Source organism: Oryctolagus cuniculus, chromosome 5 (assembly GCF_051225735.1).
Source record: "Oryctolagus cuniculus isolate XC-2025 breed Fujian yellow rabbit chromosome 5, ASM5122573v1, whole genome shotgun sequence".
NCBI lineage: Eukaryota > Metazoa > Chordata > Mammalia > Lagomorpha > Leporidae > Oryctolagus > Oryctolagus cuniculus.
Genome location: NC_142871.1, coordinates 74,641,082 through 74,663,273, shown reverse-complemented (window position 1 = coordinate 74,663,273; position 22,192 = coordinate 74,641,082). Strand labels below are relative to the sequence as shown.

The 22,192-nt window shown below is 36.0% G+C and overlaps 1 protein-coding gene across 3 annotated transcripts in view; it reads right to left on the bottom strand.

The window, feature by feature from the left end:
- The window catches only part of MMS22L (MMS22 like, DNA repair protein), a 120,018-nt gene that overhangs the window by 10,428 nt on the left and 87,398 nt on the right, over positions 1 to 22,192 (bottom strand). For 2 of the 3 annotated variants that reach the window (XM_089332868.1, XM_089332869.1), the window contains 6 exons: positions 19,824 to 19,975; positions 18,747 to 18,889; positions 13,058 to 13,217; positions 8,360 to 8,529; positions 3,829 to 4,040; positions 973 to 1,136 (listed from right to left, as the gene is read on the bottom strand). In XM_089332868.1, the coding sequence (XP_089188994.1) occupies positions 973 to 1,136; positions 3,829 to 4,040; positions 8,360 to 8,529; positions 13,058 to 13,217; positions 18,747 to 18,889; positions 19,824 to 19,975 (1,001 nt within the window). Of the gene's footprint in view, positions 1 to 972; positions 1,137 to 3,828; positions 4,041 to 8,359; positions 8,530 to 12,433; positions 12,553 to 13,057; positions 13,218 to 18,746; positions 18,890 to 19,823; positions 19,976 to 22,192 lie in introns of all 3 variants that reach the window. The other variant, XR_016233842.1, reaches the window with a different exon arrangement.

Genomic DNA, 22,192 nt, shown 5'->3' with positions numbered 1-22,192 from the left:
TCCCACACGGGTGCAGGGGCCCCAGGCTGCACCCAAGGATTTGGGCCATCTTCTACTGCCTTCCCAGGGCACAGAAGAGAGCTGGATTGGAAGTGGAGCAGCCAGGACTTGAACCAGCGCCCATATGGGATGTAGGCACTGCAGACGCAACTTTACCTGCTACGCCACAGTGCTGGTGCCACCAATAAGTTTATTAAAGCATGTTACTTACATTAGGGATTAAATAATATTTTAAAGCAATTACTGGAAATGAGGATGGAAATAAGGCTGACACGACTGAAAACAAGAACAGTAGAATCAAAAGATCCTTACAGGTTAGCTCCTAAACCAGCTAGCAGAACACAAGTTATGCTGACCTCTTACAAACAAGTTGCATTTAATGCTGGAATCAGATTTAACAACCATTCTTTGAGAATGGCCCTTGGGGCCGGTGTTACAGCACAGCTGGTAAATCTGCTGCCTGCAACACCTGCATTTTGTGTGGGAGCTGGTTTGTGTCCTAGCTGCTCCACTACCAATCCAGATCCCCGCTAAGGGCCTGGAAAAGCAGTGGAAGATGGCCCAAGAACTTGGACCCTTGCTGCCCAAACAGGAGACTTGGAATAAGTTCCTGGCTTTGGCCTAGCCCAGCCCTGGCCATTGAGGACATCTAGGGAGTGAATCAGCAGCTGGATGTCTCTTTCTTTGTCTCTTTCCCTCTCTAACTCTGACTTTTAAATAATCTGTTTTTAAAAGATCTTTTTTTTAATACTATTCCTTGCAGGAGAAACAAAAAAAAAAACATTAAAATATACTCAAACATGTCCATTTTTAACCATTTAAACCACAGTTCATTCTTTAACTATAATCTATGCCAATAAATTTAAAATGATCACATATCTTTTGTTATTATCAATTCAGCTGATAGGAAACAGTTTCTTGACTTGCAAACATAAGGTGATGACAGAAATGAAAGCTTAAAAACAAACTAACCTTGGGGTTCATTGACCAACACCAAACATTTTAAGATGCCAGGGAGGAGTAGTTCAACTTCACAAATATCTATGTTAGTTTCTTTGAAGAGTTGGAGGATGAAGGCCAGAACGGATGCTAAGCGAGGAGGAGGTGAGGGCCCTTTAAACTCAAGATAAGATTTCCTGAAAAGAAGTGAAATTCAGTTTTTACTTCTGTCTAAGTCTTTCACAGAGCAGAATCAAATGTTATATACTTGAAGGATATTGGCAAAATATTCATGATCCTTCTCCTCCACTAAAGTGCAATTTTTTAAAAGTATGTACATTTTATCAAGCTATCTTCAAACATAAGATTTCAGAAACATTTTTTTTTTGGCATGCTGTAAGGCCCCAAACATAATCCAGACAGAAACTAAATTTAGAGCAACTTGGTTTTTAAACAAACAATGAAAATTTAATTGTTAATGTTTTCTCCTTTCTAATATAAATCTGATCTCATCTATCAGCTCTTCAATGCTGTCACACTTTTCTCTAATGTCAAATTTGCATAAAGAAATCTCTCCTCAGATTTATTTACTGAAAGATTAGGGAGAAGTCTTATTTTCCCAAATGAAGAAGAGGGCTGTCCTAAGAATTAACTTCCCATTCCAGCTTTACCTCTTTCTTTTCTCCAGTAAGTAAAAGAATCAGAGAATTAATACAGGATTTAATATATTCTGTCAGTATAAGACAAATTCTAGCTCTCAAATTCAAGAAAGATTTTAAAGGTAGTAACAACTTATCTGACTCATCTTTGTATCTCCACCTCTTAGAACAGGACCTGGTTCAAGAGGGGTTCAGTATACATTTACTAAGTGAGTAAATGGAAGTAGGAGTTGCTCAGTTTCTAAAAGTGTAGATAACATACAGATTTGTTATATACAGTTAAATAAATTAGACGTCTATATACAAAGTAATAGCAACATGATAATTAGGCATAGAAATCACTAAGGATTATAAACTCCTTAAGGTCAGGAATTGTGTGATAGTAATCATTTCTATTCCCTATAGTAGCTTTAGCCAATATTACATATTAGAAGTCTCATTCACTCTTTGAGGGCAGAGATTTCTGTTTGCTTTGTTTATTGTTGGATTCCTATTACTAAGAACATTTACTGGCCGCTTATGGTGTGCCAGATGTAAGTATAAGAACAGTTATACAAAGTTAAGTAAGATATGGTTTCTGAAAGAAAAGTAAAGTTATACACAAAAAGAAATCAAAACAGTTACAACACAGAGTAGCAGATGCTCTGACAAAGTAAAGTACAGAATTTTCATGAATTCAAAGGAAGAAGCCCTAACTCAGAAGGGCCTGGGGGATGGGAAGTACAAAAGCAGAGCGTGGAAAAAGTGATAGGAGGTACTCTCTGTATCCTTAACAAAACACAAACTGTTATATTTTGGGGTCTTCAACCAGAAATCATGAGAAAAAATGTTTTCACTACATACCAGGTGAAGAGGAAAGCCAACAAATGCAGCCAGGATCCTAAACAATGCAGCTTAACTTCACTTGAGCACATGTCATTTAGCTTACACTAAAATTACTTATGCAACATCTCAAACATTGGTAGATTACTATAATCATGTTGAAAATTCAGATGCATGTAACGCAAAACTATTATAATTCTTCAAATTGAGTTGTGCAGGGCATAGGATTTCAGAAAAGGAAACATCATAGTACACTGACATAATAGGGGTGGCTTTTATAAAGGATAGGTGGGATTTAGCTCAGAGGGATGACATTTTAAATAAGAAAATGGTATGAACAAAGCTGTGATGTAGGGAAGTATAATGTATTTTTCAAGGGGCAGTAACTAAATCAATCTCATTAGGGTTTGTATATGGCACCATTCATAACACATTTGGAAAAGTTAAGTGACAAATCCTGGAGAGTTAAGGAATGCAGAATTTGTTCTACATGCAAGAAATAGCCAATGAAGGTTGGGGCAAGGAAGTGTCATGATAGAGTGGTACTGCACGAAAAGTAATTTCACGGCATTGATGAAAGCTAGACTGATTAGAAGATTCTGGTAATAGCCCAGGTGTATTGTGACAAAGGAGGAGAAATGTGAAAGAAAGAAAGGGAAACAATCATTTGCCAAAGATGATAAAGAAGAGGGAACAAGAGGATAAAGACTGTAAACACAAGTAAGATACTAGTAGCACAAAAAGGTCAGAGGAGAGAGATTTTACACATAGAATTCTGTACTGAGAGGTAATAGATATTAACAGGTCATTAAAAAACACAGAAAACTAACACTAGCTAAGAGTAATATATATTGCTGTAGCATCTTCAAGTTTAGAAAGTTGAAAAAGTAAACTCAAATATTTTATAAAGACAAACATCATTTTTATTATTGAACCTTCTAATACTACAGTTAAAGGAATAGAAGTCTAGTGGAAAAGCTAAGGAGTTTCATTGATTCATTTCCCTAATATTAAAAAGGTTGCAAAGACACATAACAGACTGACAAAAGGGAACTTAATATTGCTTCCCTTTTCATATTAGCATTCATCTTTTCACATATATAATTACTGGATTTTGAATGGAACATAATATAATTATTGTTTATCTGATGAAAACCCCCCAAAAATATATCTTTAGGACATATACAGAAAATAATAGCTACATAGAGAAAACAGAAGCAATTTAAAGAGCATTGTCTTTTGCCATGAGCAAATGTCATTTTAATAAATTCTCAGATAGGTTTTTCAGGAACAATGTTCCCAAACTACCAGTATTCGAAGAGTTGCCAATATTTTTGAAGCATTCTCTTATTACTCCTAAGTAGAAATTATTAATTTGTACATATCATCTATTTTTAACATTTATTACCTGATGACTTGTACAATGCATTTCTTTAGTGATGCTATTGGTGGAACACTGGTCGAGTTTCTCAGTGCCAACAAAACAGGATGTTGTCCAAGACCTGAAACATATGGTGAAGCTGGAAGAAATCGCCCAATATACTGCTCAATAACAGTCCCCAGCAATTGATTCAAATAGGCATTTGGATTTTGAGACTGACAACACACGATACACATGCCCTAAAAGAAAAAAAAAAAAAACAAAAAACAAGAAATCAGAAATACTAAGGTAAAGTTTTAAAAAAGATGTATAAGAACTTACTATTATAAGCCCTAGCATTAATATTCATGTCAGAATCTGTTAACTTATTGCAATCCAAAAGGACATCTCGCATCATCAAGAGATAATGCACATATAAACTTCTGGGATTTAAGCTTCGATAATACAGACATATGATATCTAACCAAGCATCTTTGAGACACTAACAAAGGAAGCAGGAGGGAAATGCAGGATGATAGGGAAATTCTTTCTTCTTCACATCCTCAGAAATCTTGATCACTAAAACTTGATGATCAACTGTGTGTGTGTGTATGTGCAATTAAAAATTTATAAAATACATTTTTAGGTCAGTCTTTTTTATGTGAAGAACTGGCATTTTGTCTAGGACTATAAAATTCAAGCTAAAAATCTTTCATGTTAGGAAATGTAACTTTAAAAAACAATAACTAACAAAAGAATAAGAATGTAGTTGATTAAAACCCAAGATAACAATAATCCATTTACAGTTTTGTCAGGCATTGTGTCAAATGTTCTAGATACATTATTTTATTTGGATTTTTCAGAAAACTCCACTGAAGTTAGTATTTCTGCATATCCACAGCTAGGAAAAGTAAGGTATAGAGAAATACAGAGCTTAATCAAGGTTATACAGAACTCATAATGTCTTGTTGCACATCTGTTATTTAGTTTCTTCCATTTGCATTGCAGTTAACAAAATACTTTTATATGGATTACAGTGTATAATTCTTAAGAATCATTAGACCAATACTCTGAGAAATAAATGAAATGCATCTCAGATTCTAGAGTAACTGTCTATGTAGACAGCAGTGCTGCTGAGATGGGAAATTCTGGAGATGAAGGTAAGAATTAGTTTTTGAGCAACATTAATTTAAGGTGTTACAGACTGTTTAAGTAACTATGGTAGGTGTTTTGAGATATTGATTTGTCACTCAAGGAAAAGACAGGGCTGGAGGTTTACTTCCTTATTCATTACTGTTTAATATTGAAATATTAAGTCCTTTTTTTAAACTTTTATTAAGTAAATATAAATTTCACAAGTACAGTTTATGGGTTACAATGGCTTTCTCCCCCCCCATAACTTCCCTCCCACCCGCACCCCTCCCATCTCCTGCTCCCTCTCCCATTCCATCCACATCAAGATTCATTTTCAATTATCTTTATATACAGAAGATCAATTCAGTATATATTAAGTAAAAATTTCATCAGTTTGCACCCACACAGAACATAAAATGTAAAATACTGTTTGAGTACTAGTTATAGCATTAATTCGCATTGGACAACACATTAAGGACAGAGATCCCACATGAGGAGTAAGTACACTGTGACTCCTGTTGTTGACTTAACAATTTGACACTCTTGTTTATGGTGTCAGTAATCTCCCTAGGCTCTAGTCATGAATTGCCAAGGCTATGGAAGCCTTTTGAGTTCGCCGACTTCGATCTTATTCTGACAGGGTCCTAGTCAAAGTGGAAGTTCTCTCCTCCCTTCAGAGAAAGGTACCTCCTTCTTTGATGGCCCGTTCTTTCTACTGGGATCTCACTCGCAGAGATCTTTCATTTAGGTCCTCTTTTTTTTTTTTTTCCAGAGTATCTTAGCTTTCCATGCCTAAAATACTCTCATAGGCTCTTCAGCCAGATCCAAATGCCTTAAGGGCTGATTCTGAGGCCAGAGTGCTGTTTAGGACATCTGCCATTTTATGAGTCTGCTGTGTATCCCACTTCCCGTGTTGGATCGTTCTCTCCCTTTTTTATTCTATCAGTTAGTATTCGCAGACACTAGTCTTGTTTATGTGATCCCTTTGACTCTTAGACCTATCAGTATGATTAATTATGAACTGAAATTGATCCATTGGACTAGTGAGATAGCATTGGTACATGCCACCTTGATGGGATTGTATTGGAATCCCCTGGCACATTTCTAACTCCACCATTTGGGGCAAGTCAGCTTGAGCATGTCCCAAATTGTACATCTCCTCCCTCTCTGATTCCCACTCTTATATTTAACAGAGATCACTTTTCAGTTAAATTTAAACACCTAAGAATAATTGTGTGTTAATTACAGAGTTCAACCAATAGTATTAAGTAGAACAAAAAAAAATACTAAAAGGGATAAAGTATTAAACTGTACATCAACAGTCGGGACAAGGGCTGATCAAGTCACTGTTTCTCATAGTGGATAAAGAAATTATGGGACATGTACTCTATAGAATACTATACAGCAGTAAAAAAACAATGAAATCTGGTCATTTGCAACAAAATGGAGGAATCTGGAAAACATCATGCTGAGTGAATTAAGCCAGTCCAAAATGGAGAAATATCGTATGTTCTCCCTGATTGGTGACAACTAACCGGGCACCAAAAAGGAAACCTGTTGAAGTGAAATGGACACTATGAGAAACTAAAAGTCCTTCTTAATATAAGATCCAGCAGGGGAAACTGAGGAAGAAGGAAGAAATGGATTTTGATTAGGTGACAAGTGATGTCTTCCATAGACAGATTCTTGGGATTGCTGAGAAGTTTTTAGGTTGACTCCCTAATTGTGTTCATGATAGCACTTTAAACAAAGCTTAGATGTCCAGTGGGAAGACACAGAAGGGGCAGGCACAGTACAGTCTGACCTGCAGTCTCCCAGAGGGCAGGTAGATAGGGGAGAGTTGTGAGCAGCAGGCAAGTGTGAAGTGTTTGTTCCATGTAGTCCTCTTAAAGTCAAACAGTCCAGTTAACAGGAATTCTTACAAACTTTCAAGTGGTAAATTGAAGATTTCATAGATTATTCATTTGACAGAACTGACTTGGAATTGTCATTAATTTCATCAAGGAATCCAGCTCTCTCCAGAATTTTCAAAAAGTACCCATTTGTACTTCATCTTTTCCTGTTTTAATGCACTTCTCCGAAACAAAGCATTACAGAAGCACTTGGGGAGATGGCATTGTATAGCAAGTTAAGCTGCCACTTGGGATGCTGTAATCCTATACCTGTGTGCTTGCTAATGTGCCTGGAAAGGCAGCAGATGATGGCCCAAGTACCTGGGTCCCTGCTTACCCACCTGGGAGACCTGGATGGAGTTCCTGGCTTCTGGTTTCGAGTTGGCCTAGCACTGGCTGTTGTAGGCACTTAGGGAATGAACCAGTGAATAAGAGATCTTTCAGTCTTTTTTTTTGTTTGTTTGTTTTTAAGATTTATTTATTTGAAAGGCAAAGTTAGAGAGGCAGAAGCAGAGACAGAGAGACAGAAAGGTCTTCCATTCACTGATTCACTCCCCAAATGGACGCAACAGCCCGAGCTGAGTCGATCCGAAGCCAGAAGCCAGAAGCTTCTTCAGGTCTCCCACATGGGTGCAGGGGCCTAAGGATTTGGACCATCTTCCACTCCTTTCCCAGACCATAGCAGAGAGCTCGATTGGAAGTGGAGCACCTGGGACGTGACCCATATAGGATGCTGGCACTGCAGATGGTGGCTTTACCTGCTATGCCACAGCACCGGCCCCTCTCACTCAGTAAGTGGTTTAAAGGAGAGACCACAAAGGTTTTTGCAATCTGCTGGGCTCTATTCCTATTGCTCTAGTTCAGAACCTTCAGATAATATATGGGTTATTACAATGAATAGTCACTGCCTTCTAAGACTTTAATCTAACCTTTACACCAAGAATCTTAGATGTTGACCCCAGAATCATCTTCCTGAAATGTAAAAATTATTATCTGACTCCTACTTCTCTGCTCAAAATATATCAGTCATTTCTGTGTAAAGGATTAAGTTCAAACTTCTTAGCATGGCATATGAAAGCCCTCCAGTATATGGCTTCTCTTGCATGTATCTCCAGCCACAAGTGGACCATTTGCTTTTCCCCAGTATGTTGTATTTTCTTAAAGCGCATGCCCTTGCTCATGTTGCTCCCTCTGATGGGAACAGTCCTCTAATTACTTATCCATTCTGCTCTATCCTATCTCCTCACCCCTGATCTATCTGGTAGAAGGCTGAGGTCTCTAAGGAAAACACTGAGCACATTCCCATAAATGTTTGTGCTATTCTGCTTCTTCTCTCAACTTTGAGTTCCTTTAAGGGAGGAGAAATTGCCTTTTTCCATATTTGTTTTCTGAGTCAAACACAAAAGAAATTTAAAGCTTATTCACTGGATGTGCCACATGTACATTAGAGATTGTGGGGTATGCTTTGTGAATCTGCATTTAATAAACTATGTCTTCAGGGGAAGTTTCAGTTTTTGTTTTTTAAACTTTCAAGCAGTCACACTTAAGTATACCTGGAGATACAAAGGAAGACTCTTCTGAATCGCAGTCAACATAGGGGCAGGCAGCTCCTTCTCTTGCTGTAACACTGCATGTGGCAGCAATAAACAATCTATGATCCGATACAGTAATTTTTGAGCTTTAGAGGTGGCAAAGATCTGTGCCCACGATTTAACAAGAATTCCTAACAAAGAAGAGAAATAACAATAGTTACGGTTATCTTCTAACTGGAACTTTTTGTTGTCATCCTACACTTGATCTTAGCCAAAAGGCTGAGAAATGATTGTTGTCATCCTATATAACAATTTATATTTAAAGTGCACAGGACCAAGTAGAAACAGTAGGAGTAGACAGACTGTATCAAGACGTGTATTTTACTTAAAAAAATACATTTTGCTCAAAGTTCTGCACCAAGATAAACATAAACTTTCTTAGTAATTGGCACTTAATATGTATATGCTCACATACAATGTGATATATTTATACATGCCACTATATAATAAATGATGAAATTAATCAGATTTTCCTTTTTTTATGTGCATACCAAATTTTCCCGAGGCCTCATTGTGCCTTTTTTTAAGACTTATTTTTCATTTATTTGAAAGGCAGAGTTACAGAGAGAGAAAGAGAGAAAAAGAGAAAGAGAGGAGAGAGAGAGAGAGAGAGAGAGAGAGAGAGACTTCCATCTGCTGGTTCACTCCCCAAATGGTTGCAATGGCCAGGGCTGTGCCAGGCCAAAGCCAGGAGCCCACAGCCTCTTCTGGGTTTCCCATGTGGATGCAAGGGCCCAAGCACTTGGGCCATCCTCCACTGCTCCCCAGGCACATTAGCAAGGAGCAGGATCAGAAGTGGAGCAGCCAGGTCTTAAACCTGTGCCCATATGGGATGCTGGCATCTCAGGTAGTGGCTTAACCTGCTATGCCACAACACCAGCCCAATATTTAGTTTTCTTGATACTCCAAATTCTTTTTATTTTGGCTTGTATATAATTTTATAGGCTGCCTCAATCTACTTTGCAACAAGCAAAGGTATAATTAAATTTAATTGTTAAAATAGGAAAAATAGAATTACCAATATTTTGGAGAAATCACTTTATCTCCTTGAACTTTAACTTTTTATCTATCTATTAGTTAATATAAACAAACATAATTTTGATCTGAAAAAAAGAGAAACAGGCTTATTTTATACTTGTAATATATTATGGTTTCCTTGATGCTAGGAGTCTGTCAACTGTCAGGTTTGATGATAGTAAAGAATAACCAACGAGTACTCTTTGCTTAATAAAGTAATTAAGAGCAGATATACAATTACCACTAGAACATATTAATGTTTTTAAAGTGTCTTACTGAAAACTGAATTTTGAAAATGATTTAGTACTTTCCAAATAGCACAGTGGTACATCTATTGCATACAATTTTGTTATAGTCCACCTCAGAAAGCAAAAATGATGATTAAAGAATTCAGTCATTTCTAATAAGCAATAAATTTACATTAGATCTCTGAATGGAAACGAAAAATACTTAGAAAAAAAACAATAATCACCTCTAAGAACAACAAATGGCAATATTAATCTGCTGTAAAAGGAAGCACAATAATCAATCACAAAGAAATACAATGTTCACTTAGCAATATTTTAAATAATGCTAGCTTGCTTCTCATATCTTTCAGTATGTGGAAAACTTGAGTGTGATAGCAGTATACAAATAAATCACATGTTAGCTAACATTAACACACCTATAAGAAGAACTGGCATCACCACCAACTCTTGAAAGGATACATGTCACACTCAGGTGTCACACTAGTTTTACCTACAAAGAACAGGGATCTGTTAACCCTAAATCATCATCTACCCTCACGCAAATATTTCGTTTTCTGCAATGTTTAAAATCCTGCGTTGAAGATCTTAAGTCTTATGAGTTCATAAAGGGCATAGGTAATACATTTGTTTTATTGATGTATGAGACTCCTACTTTTAAAGCTTCAGCAAAGAATATTTGTATGTTTATATGTATGTGTGGTACCACAAATAAAAACAAAGAAAGATGAAGAGAAAGAATGGTTTTAAAGATTTATTTATTTGAAAGGCAGAGCTTCAGAGAGAGAGGGGAAGGGAGGGGGAGAGAGACAGAGGGAGAGGAAGAGAAAGCGAGCAAGGAGGTAGAGAGAGCTGACTCCCGAAATGGCATTAAGAGCCAGAACTAAGCTAGACTGAAGCCAGGATCTAGCAACTCCATCTGGGTTTTCTATATGGGTGGCAGAGGCCCAAGCACTTGGGCCATTCTTTCCTTACTTCCCAGGTGCATTAGTAGGAAGCCAATCAGAAATAGAGCAGCCAGGACCAGCACTCTGATATGGGATACTGGCATTGCAAGTGGCAGCTTAAGCCACTGTGCCGCAACTCTGGACCTAAGAAGAAATTTTTTTAAGTCAAAAACTACAGGAAAAGGTTAAATAAATATATAGAGTTACTTTGTAAAAAATTAACAAAAACTCCATCTTTTTTCCTGGCTATAAACATATTATTTGCTTACTGATGAAACTCAAATAGATAAAAATACTAATACAAAGATAATCCTCCAATCCAAAGAAAACCACTATAAAAGTTCTTGCGTATTTACTTATAACATACACTACTTTAAATACAAGGGAATGGGATCACTACAATATACATTTAAAATTTTATTAAAAGTTAGAAAGTAATTTTGTTCATCTAGAAACACCAGAAAATATATACTGAGTTTATAAAACATTAAATTCTGGAAATAATATTTAGTGTATGCTATTTCTTATATTGGATAAGCTCTTTAACCTATAGATTCCCAGGTCCCCAATTTAGTGCCTGATAGATACCCAGTAAAATTATTTTTTCTTCAAATACAATGTGATAGGAATGAAAAATTCAAAAGAATAATTCCTTTAAAATTTAGGAGTAGTATGTCAAAGACAAATAACTATAACAAATTATAATCTACAAGAAACAGTGTAAGAGAAAGACAAAATACAATCAGTGAGATTAAGCATACTTGGGAATATGGGAAAGGTGTGACATTTGGGCGGGGTACTGAAGGGTCATGGACAGAATTTCAACTACAAAGACAAAAAGGGAAGAACTGAAGACACAGGGCTGGGGGAACTGGCTAGGCAGGTAGAGCACAGTTTCAGTGGTTGGGGTGAGTGGTGCAGTAGATAAGATGCTGATTGAGATGCCCACATCCCGTATTGGAGAGCTAGATTTGAAACCCAGTTCTGCTTCCACTCCAACTTCCTACAAATGCATACCCTGGGAGGCAGCACGTGAGGCTGAAGTACGTAGGTCCTTGTCACTCACACAGGAAACCCAGATTGAGTTCCAGGCTCTCAGCTTCACCCTGGCCTAGTCTTATCTGTCATGAACATTTGGGAGAATGAACCAGAAGATGGAAGATCTCTCTGTCTGTCTCTCCCTTTCTCTATCTCTCTGTCATGAAGAAAACAATAAATTGCCTGGGCAACACTGTAGCAGTATATTTTATTCCCAGGCTTTGAGACCTAGATAAAAGGAAAGAATATAGATCTGGTGGCCATTAAGTAAAGAACAAATAAGGCAGTAGGACAAAGATCCTCATTTCTTGGTATGTAGAATTTTGCCGTAGGTAAGGTCTATATATCACCAATCCAAATGTAATTTTATAGTTCTTAGTATTTCATTAAATAAAGGTATATCTTGAAATCACAACATTTAGCTTGACAAAAGCTAAATCTAAAAGCAGCGGAATACTTTTTCAGAAATTAATAAATTATAAACATTTTAGAATACTTGTTAATCTATATTTTACTATATTAAATTTATAATAAGTTCTCACACCTTTCTTTAAAATTAAGATGCTGGAATTGCTACTATTGCTTTCACTTCCAAATCATCCATATTTACACATTTTCACATTCTCCTTTGTATTTCACAACAAAGATAAAAGGTTTCAGACAGCTCAAATCAGGTTTATTCACACATTCACAAGATTAAAGGGAACAGACAGATATAAGGTTCCGGTCACAGATAAAAAAAATTTAAATTCTAAATAAAAACTTCTAAAGAATTTCTTCTCATTTACCTTTATTCAGTTCCTATTTTTGGTTAGCAACATGGTTTCAGTGAACAAAGATATTCAAATTACTGACTTCCTAAGAACGATGAACTCCATTGTCATAGAACAGGCACAGAAAAAGATTTCTTTTTGAAAAGAGAAAACACAGTACTACTGTGAGAAACAAGAATTGAAGCATAAATATTGTCAGTGCTATATAAAATCCTCTCCTGACCTCCTTCATAAAGAGCAGAACATGAAAATAGAAAGCTGTTCTAGTTTTCTGATGTTTTTCATTCTAACCAGTATAGATGAGCATCAAAAAAGAGGTTCATTTTGGTTGTTCAGGTATTCACAATGTGATTCACAACAGACTACTGATAGCAACTGGTGTTGTTGATACATGTTTGTATTGATCATAATTAATTTTAATATTAATATAAGCTCAACAAGAGTACTGAAAAGAGGTACACAAGACACAGATATACTTGAAGGTCAACATGTGTTATTTTAAGCAAACACAGCACTTAGAGAATTATTCTTAAGAGTGTATGCAAAGTAGTAACTTATTCAGTCTAGTCCTATTCACCATGGTACTACAGGCTTAACCTAAGAAAATGTTACTAGCAAAATAATATCAGGAATACATACCCATAATCCCATAAGTCAGCTGTAGCCCTGCACTGGAAACTTTTTTTCCCAAATAAGGCTTTATATACTTTAATACTTCACCAAGGTATTCTAAGGACTTTGTGACCATGGCAGATTTATCAGAAAGTGTCTGGAGATTCCCATAAGTTATACCAACAGCCTATAAATAAAGGAAAACATTATTTAACTTTTCAAGTCTTATACAATACACACTTTGGAAAATAAAGATAATCTTGCTTTCTACAGACACATACACATACACCTCTTACATTTAAGCCTTCATCTTTAACTTTGCAATGATGTTTCACAGCAATTAAAATGCAAGTGACAAGAATTAAATTTTACCTTTCACAATTAAAATAAAGATTAAAGAAATACTACATATATTCACCATATTATTTCTAGAAGGTCAGCCTTTACAAAAAAAAAAGAAACATGAAATTGATGTTCAAGAAGCATGTAACCAAATCACATCAAGACCTCCAAACAGGTTGGCTCATCATATTTCCAGTGTATGACTGAGAATTCAAAATCCTTAAATTCCTATAAGGAAGACCAACAAGTAACATTATCAAATTCTTAGAAGTAAAACTGCTATCAAGTTCAGCTATATGATATGAACTGATTTTTTTCCCATAGACTTGTTTTTATGGTCATCAGATGCCAGCTAAACTTTCTCTGAGGATAAATGGATGGGATAGGGAGGGCAGAGATAGCAAAATGAAAAGGTAGTGGACAGAAAGATGAGTGCGGGCAGTAAAAGAACAATGAAGTAGGAAGAAGAGGTAGAGAAATAACGTGAGGGTGTTGGCTAGGAACAGTTGAAACAAGGCTTAACTCACTGAAGGTGGGCTGGGAAGGAAATGAGGATGGATAATGGGGTTACCCATGAGCTGGGGGGTGGGGCAGGTGCTCTGCAGTCAAACAGTTCTCAAAAGTTCCAAGTGATGCCATGGTTCAAGAGTTTAATGATGGAAATTAATGGATAAAGGAGAAGTGAAGTGAAGATCACTGAGGAATTACTGGAGAGGCTTTGAAACGAGAGCTTAGATCAACTTTGGTGACATAAATGTTGTAGATAAGGAACTGAATGAACTAAAGTGTGTGACTCTGAGATGGGCACATGAGAACCACCTCCAGATATACTTCATTAATCTTCTCCATTTAGCTCTCTGTCCTGTGTTTCCTATCGTCCTTTCCATGACCAGAAGCTCCCAAATTTGTCTCAATCCTCTTTAACAAACTTAAAAATTGAGAATCTTGATAAGCTTTTTATTATTTGGGTTATACCTGTTGGTATTTATCATATTAGAAAAATCTTTTAAATTTACCAATTCATTAAAAAGTAATAATGAACATTACAAGTTAACATATATAACATGCTACTGAAAATTATTTTCCAAAACAGGTGGTATTTCTTTTTTTAAAATCTTATTTAAGTTTCATATATTTCATATATACAGATTTAGGAACACAGTGGCATTTTCTCCCCTCCTCTCCCTCCCGTCCATGCTCCACCCCTTCCTTCCCCCTCCCTCTTGGATTCCCACTCATAATTTTTACAATGATCTATTTTCAGCATACTTAATGACTGTATAGTTAACTCTACGTAAAAGAGTTCAACAAATAGTATGGAGAGAAATAAAACACACCTAGATTCTCATATTTGCTTCTGCATGTAATTAATATTACAGATGAAGAAAATTTAGCCTCACAAATATATGTGGTTGGAAGAAGAAAAAGCATTTTTACAGATTTTTCAGGTAACTGCGGGGCCTCCTCTTTGCTATTATACCAAAACTTGACAAGTGCTATTTCTTGACAGTTAGCTATAACTAAATCTTAGAATCTGACAAATTATGGAATTGGAAATCATGTCAATAAATATTTTGTTCTCTGCCACATAAAAAGTCAAAGGTCTATCTTGTATTTTGAATGAATCTTTTACCCTCCTGCATGCTTTTTTAAAAAGCCTGTGCTGGTAATTTGGAAAACTGTGGTTCACTGAGTTACACACTTTTTTTTTAAAGATCCAGTTAGGAAAAAAGGGTATCTGTTAATAACACAACCATTCTCATCAGAAAAGACTTTAAGTAATAAGGAAGCTCTCAAACTCTTATTGGCAAAAACAAGTTTTCCAAAATTTTAATTTTCTTGAAAGCCTGAATTACATTATTAGCAACAAATACTGTCAATTGTTTTTCTTTGAAGTGATAGTTCTACTTCACTCATTTTTGTGAAAATGTCTGCCAAATACCCATCTAAATAACCATATTTTGTCAGTTGTTCTTTCAAGATAAAAGCAGTCAATTCAGCTTGCAACTCAAATAACTATACAAGTGCTTTTCATTTAGACAACTCCATTGCTTTGGTATGCAGCACAAGTGCTTTAAGCACACTCTGCATTGTCATTCATAGAATATGAAGGGTCAAAATTTAATAAAATAATCATTTCTATGTTTCATTAAAGATATTTTCATCAGGAAAACTGGCTTTTGTTTTTCTGTCAGTGCATGACGTATAAATTATAAGGATTACTAGTGTGATCTTAGGCCCCAGTGTTGATGCATGCTAAAGTTTTTGTATGCTTTGTCAGAATGCCAACATAGTATTTTTTTTAAAGAATTATTTTATTTATTTGAAAGAGTTACAGAGAGAGGTAAGTTGGAGAACCTCCTGACAAGGTATCATTAACCCCCGAGTCTATGAACCATATTTTTTAACACATGTGGCCCATACATGTCACCCTTTCTCTACATTTAGGTTTAACTTCCCCAAACTAAGACACGTGCGTGTGTGTGTGTGTGTGTGTGTGTGTATAACATGGCTATACCTGCATATATTTCACATTGTCATTTCTCTGGAGAAAAGAATGAACATAGCAGACCCGAGACTGCCATCATTAAAAAGGTCTGCTTGCAAGGAAGGTTCCTGGCTGGTGCTTGGGGCCACCAATTTTGGGAGCCTTCCCACATTCTCTGACAAGAATGACTCACTGGGCCTACTTAAACTGTCTATGAAAACAATAGTTTTTTTTTTTTTTTTTTTTTTGACAGGCAGAGTTAAACAGTGAGAGAGACACAGAGAAAGGTCTTCCTTCTGTTGGTTCACCCCCCAAATGGCTGCTATGGCCGGCTCACTGTGCTGATTCGAAGCCAGGAGCCAGGCGCTTCCTCCTGGTCTCCCATGCGGGTGCAGGGCCCAAGCACTTGGGCCATCCTCCACTGCCTTCCTGGGCCACAGCAGAGAGCTGGACTGGAAGAGGAACAACCGGGACAGAATCCGGCACCCCAACCGGGACTAGAACCCGGAGTGCCGGTGCCGCAGGCGGAAGATTAGCCAAGTGAGCCGTGGCGCTGGCCGAAAACAATAGGGTTTGTACACAATGCATGCTTCTCTGATGAAATCTGGAATTCTCTAAGTGCAAGACAAAGGGAGCGTATATGTGACCAGTCTCTAGTTAAAATCACAGGCACTGAACTGTTAATGAATTTCTCCGGTAGACTGTATTTCACATGTCTTATCACAACACTTTTCTGGAAGTACTAACCGGCATATCCTTTGTAACCTCACTAGGATAAGACTTTTGGATGGTGAGCCTGGTTTCTGCAGACTTCACACCATATACCCTTTCCCTTTACTAATAGTGTTTTGTGTCTTTCTCTATATTTGGTCAGAACTCTTAAGTACAGCTATATACCAAGTCCTGTAAGTCCTCCTAGTGAATCACAGAATCTGGGATGATCTTAGGCACTCTCCACACAACTTCAAACCAAACTGAACTCCTTGCCTTCTTTTCCTGTACCCTAAATCATGATGTTTCTATTTTTTCTTAAAGTAACATTTCTCTTGTAGTTAAACACAGTACTTATTTCTTATACATTCAGAAATTCCATCCACTTAGTCTAACTCCTTCTAAATTTCACTAGCTTCTCCCCAATATTTTCCAGCACCTTTAATCTACACTGCTGTTACTAATTTTAAAAACAAGTCATTTGCTCAAATCAGACATGTTTAAAAACTAACAAAACTTATAAAATCTATATAATATTCACAGGATAAAATCTAAAATTCTTATACCAAGTTGCTCTGAATTTCTTTACCTACTAACTAACCATGTCAACCATTGGCACTTAGCATAAACTGCCTTTTATATTATTTTAAACATTCTATATATTTTTCTGAGACAAGTAAAACTTTTCTCATTGAAAGACTACCTTTTTTGGTTTATGATATCCCTAAGAAGTCCTAGCACAATGATATACACAGTTTAGCAAAAACTATCATTTTTTTATGACAAAAGAATAATTAATTCAGACTAGACTCCATTAGGCAAGTCTTTGAAAACTATCAACAGAGAGCTTGACTTCTGATTCAGTCTGTTTTCTAGCCCCCATAGGTGTTAAATTAATTCAGGTAAAGATCCAATAACAACCACATAAACAGCTCAACACAAAAGTATACACTATATAGATATACAGGAGGAAACTTCAAAGCATTTTGTGGAAAACATAATTAGAAGATATATTTACTTTGGTACAAAAAAATCCATGCATAGTTTTCATACTACTAATTTTCCATGAGTTTTTTGAAGATACCTCAAACTACTACTAAACACTTTTTAGGATTATATCACTATCATTCCATTATACTATAAAATAATATAAACAAATGGTCGAATTAACATTTATGAAAAGAGATTATTGGCTGTAACTATTTTCATTGCAGTTAATACCAATCTGTGGAAAAATGAACCAACTTTTACTGTGAACAGCTTACAAAGGACACAAATCTAAATACATTACTGACTTTAGGCTTGTAAAACAACATTTTTACATAAGACGAATTCCCGTAAAATTAATTAAAAATGGAATTTTCAAAGTGACTATTGTGGTGACAAAATAGATTGGTCTTTTTAAAAAAAGATTTTATTTATTTATTTGAGAGGTAGAGTTATAGACAGAGACAGAGAGAGAGAAAGGTCTTCCATCCACTGGTTCACTCCCCAAATGGCTGCAACAGCTGGAGCTAAACCAATCTGAAGCCAAGAGCCAGGAGCTTCCTCCAGGTCTCCCACCTGGGTACAGGGGCCCAAGCACTTGGGCCATCTCCTACTGCTTTCCCAGGCCATAGCAGAGAGCTGAATCCGAAGAGGAGGAGCCGGGACTTGAACTAGTGCTCATATTGGATGCTGGCACTGCAAGCAGAGGCTTAGTGAACTATGCCACAGCACAGGCCCCACAGATTGGCTTTTAATGCCCCAACCGCACTATCATGTAAATAGCTGGTTCTTAGGCTGACACTGTTTGCTACTAGGTGATAAGCAGTAAGCTGGAATGATTATAGGCCCTATCCAAAAAAATTTAGTTCCTAAGTACATGAAGAAACTTGTTACCAAGCAATTTCAGCAATAAGATATTCCTATAATTTTGGTAAGCCTTGGAGTAAGTTTCTATGTACTATCTTTTAGCCTTACTAATTTTCATTAAATGTAATCTTTCTGAGGGTGAATTTCTCTGTATGGATTCATATTTCTCTTCCTTTAGAATTTCATAATAGTAGATAGTAGTCAATAATGTACTTCAATCCAAAGAATTCACTTTATAAAAAAAGCTTTAAGAACATTTGAAATTTTCCTGAAAAATAACTGCAATTGATCTGAATGATTAAGTAAATAAATGAAAAATACCTCAAGGAATTGAACAAGTGCATTTTTAGGGTCTTCTGGGGTAGGTAAATATTCAACTTGAGCCTTTGAGAAAACACTCTTTACTTCTGAGAGCTTAAATAGTAACCTTGTCAGTTCAGCCAACTGTTCCATGTACTCTTTTTCTGTTAAAATAAAATATATAATATTCATGGATAGTATATAAACTAATATAATAAAATTTATACTGTATGAAGGTATTTAAAAAACCTGTGGAAAATGGAATTAAAAGATTAGTTTATTCTGGAGGTAGAAAAAGAATTGAGAATATGCATTTTGCATGGGTATTCATGCATGTGGGGTGTGTGTGTTTGTGTGTGTATGAGTGTGTATGTGTGTGTGTATGAGTGCAGGAATGTAACATTCTCCATTTAATATGTTTTCTCTTAAATTTCAAATTTCTACAAATTTTATAACTTTATGTTTCTCTCACTGAAGAAAATAATAGCCTCAAAAGTTATCCATGTAAAGCCAGCCAGTGCAATAAGATATCAAAGTAAAATGGGAGCACTTTTTAAGGCCAACCTTCAAGAAATTTAGGAAAAAGTCTGTTCCTCAGGCAACAGAACTATATGGGATATTTATTAAAAAGCCCAGTATCTCTCAATGACTAACAGTGAAACACAAGAAAGGCAAATATAAAATGGGAGCAAATTATTCATAATTGGATTTTTTAAATTGAGTGTTCACAGTGTGATATTCAGTTATTCAGATTTTCACTTTTTTTTGTGATCAGTTTCTTCAGGGTAGAAAAAGAAATAGCTTGTCACCTGAGGAACATGTTTTTTGTTCTTGGCTTCCAAGGAAGCAAGTTCTTTTATCTTTTTACCTGGGAAATCTGTCATATATAATAACAAGGAAATATCAAGAAAAAAGAACAGGTTGCAACAGGATATGAATTTCTGCTTACATTCATACCTAATTACACATATATTTTGTATATTTTCTATTAACTTATATAATAATAATCTAGATAGCAAAATGCTTTTCCTTCGATTCTCCTCAACCCCAACACCTCCTCCTGACCTACACCCCACCCAAAACGCCTGCACTACTTACCAAATGCTTGTTCAGAATTTATGTCCATAAACAAATCATCAGACCCAGAAAGGTTTTTTATATACATTTGTAAAATACAACGGATCCACGATCTTATAGTCAAGGCTTGAAAAGAAACATGGCTTGACTGAGAAAGTGCTTCACACAATGTGCTGTGAAAACAAGTAGATGGATATTAAAAAATTAATAAATAAAACCAGCAATATGCTTCCTGAGTAAGAGATTAGGTAAAGAGTAACTTCCTAACACTTCTTTCCTTTCTTGGCCTTGCTTATTTTTCCGATGAGAACACTAATGTAGATACACATTACTAAAAATGAACATTATAGATACAATATAAAAATACATTAGTATTTCTGGTTTCAGGTGTAATGCTCTAATTTATAACTTTCCTTTTTCCATTGTTGGCATACCTTGGTGCAGGTTTATGCCAAGGGAGAGGGCAAGGAAGAATAAAGTTAAAATGGGAAATGAAAGGGCTTTATAACCCACTAGGTGAGATAATAATTAAGGAAATGTCAAGGAGAATAAAAAACAGTGTCCCTTAGATTAAGTAAACACAGTTCACAAGCATATAGGTAAGGAAAAAGTTAAAGGCAAAATATATTTCTATGTGAGTCCCCTGACCAATTCCATTCCAGCCCCTCCTTGTCCCCCAGCCCACAGGCAGTGATTAACAAGGATTTCTTCACACAGAACTCCAAAACAATATCTCCCAGAAATTAAAAAACAAATAAAATTCTGAACAAAGTAAAAGGCCTGGCTAAATCTGATTTCTAATTGTTTATAAGTGGGAGCAGAAAGGCTAGGGATGGCCTTGACTTAAAGTGTTATATAAAGTCAAAAATTCTTAAAAAAATACATTAAAGTCACAATCCTAAAAATGCTGTTTTGAAATATTTTAGCAAAACTGTCATGAAAGAGCTCACAATGCAGAAGAGCACAGGCCATCTGATACCTCTGTGTTCTCATTTTGTTTCTTTGTTAACAATAAATCAATTATTTTAAAAATAAGAATATTTCAACAAAATATTTAATAAATAACATAAATGTTCCTTATTAAACACTGTATATTCTCTTGTATTGAACAGCGATGCCCTATAATCAATGACACTTTACTTTCTTCAGAACTCACAAAGTCTAGGAACTAGAACTCCCTAGTTAACCATATTGAACAAATATATTTTGCTATTTCCTGGGAATCCATCTACTCAATTTGTACTATATTAATCTATGTATGTCAATAAAATGTTTATTAAGAACTATGATCTATGTAGCTCTTATTAGAAGCAATTCTAAAAGTAATCCAATTGAAGTTGAACTCCTTTACTTTACAACCAAAAGCCCAATGAGAAATTACATACAAATGAGTCTGCTTAATGAATCTCCTTGGGAAATGAATTATCCCACCAACTATCTTTCTCTTCATTTCTCACTGACTGGCAGCTTAGATAAAACCTACATTGCCACTTATGCCTGTATATTTTATTTTCTCTTAGCTTGAGGTTCTTAGTCAAATCTTTGTGATCACTCTATTCTATTTCTATAATAACTTTATTTACTATATATTTGTTCTATTAAATTTCCTTAGGTGTTTTATGTAATGTAGCCAGAGACAATTACAGAAAAGGAAACCATGTTCAGGTGAAGTGCCTTGTTTATGATCTCACAAGTTAACAGTAAAATCTTTAAACTAGTTGTAATAAGGAAACATCATTAAATATAAAACTGCAATAATACATCAGTGTCTCACAGCCTTGGCAATAGTAACTGTATAATTTCTTTCACAATGGAGAGCATAAAAATGTCACTTCAAGATGATAATAAGACAGTTAAAACAATTTTGAAAGGGTTTAACCAGAAATACTTTTAAAGAAAAGCAGGCCACAAACAGTTGGCTTTTCTACTGTCACTATTGTAAAAATGCTAAGAAGTCTAAAAGCAAGAAACTGCCAAAGTGAGAGTATATGTAGTATAGATCACTTTTCTTCTTCTTTTTTTAAAATATTTTAAAAATTTATTTGAAAGGCAGAGTTACAGAGAAGCAGAGGCAATGAGAGAGAGAGAGGTCTTCCACCAGTTGGTTCACTCCCCAAATGGCCACAACAGCCAGAGCTGTGCTGATCCGAAGCCAGGAGCCTGGAGCTTCTCCCGGGTCTCCCACGTGGATGCAGGGGCCCAAGCACTTGGGTTATCCTCTGCTGCTTTCCCAGGCCATAGCAGAGAGCTTGATTGGAAGTGGAGCAGCCGAGACTCAAACTGGCGCCCATATGGGATGCCAGCACTGCAGGTGGTATCTTTACCCACTATGCCACAGCGCCAGTCCCAAGATCACTTTTCATTTGTTAAAATTCTTACCTTCCTAGGAT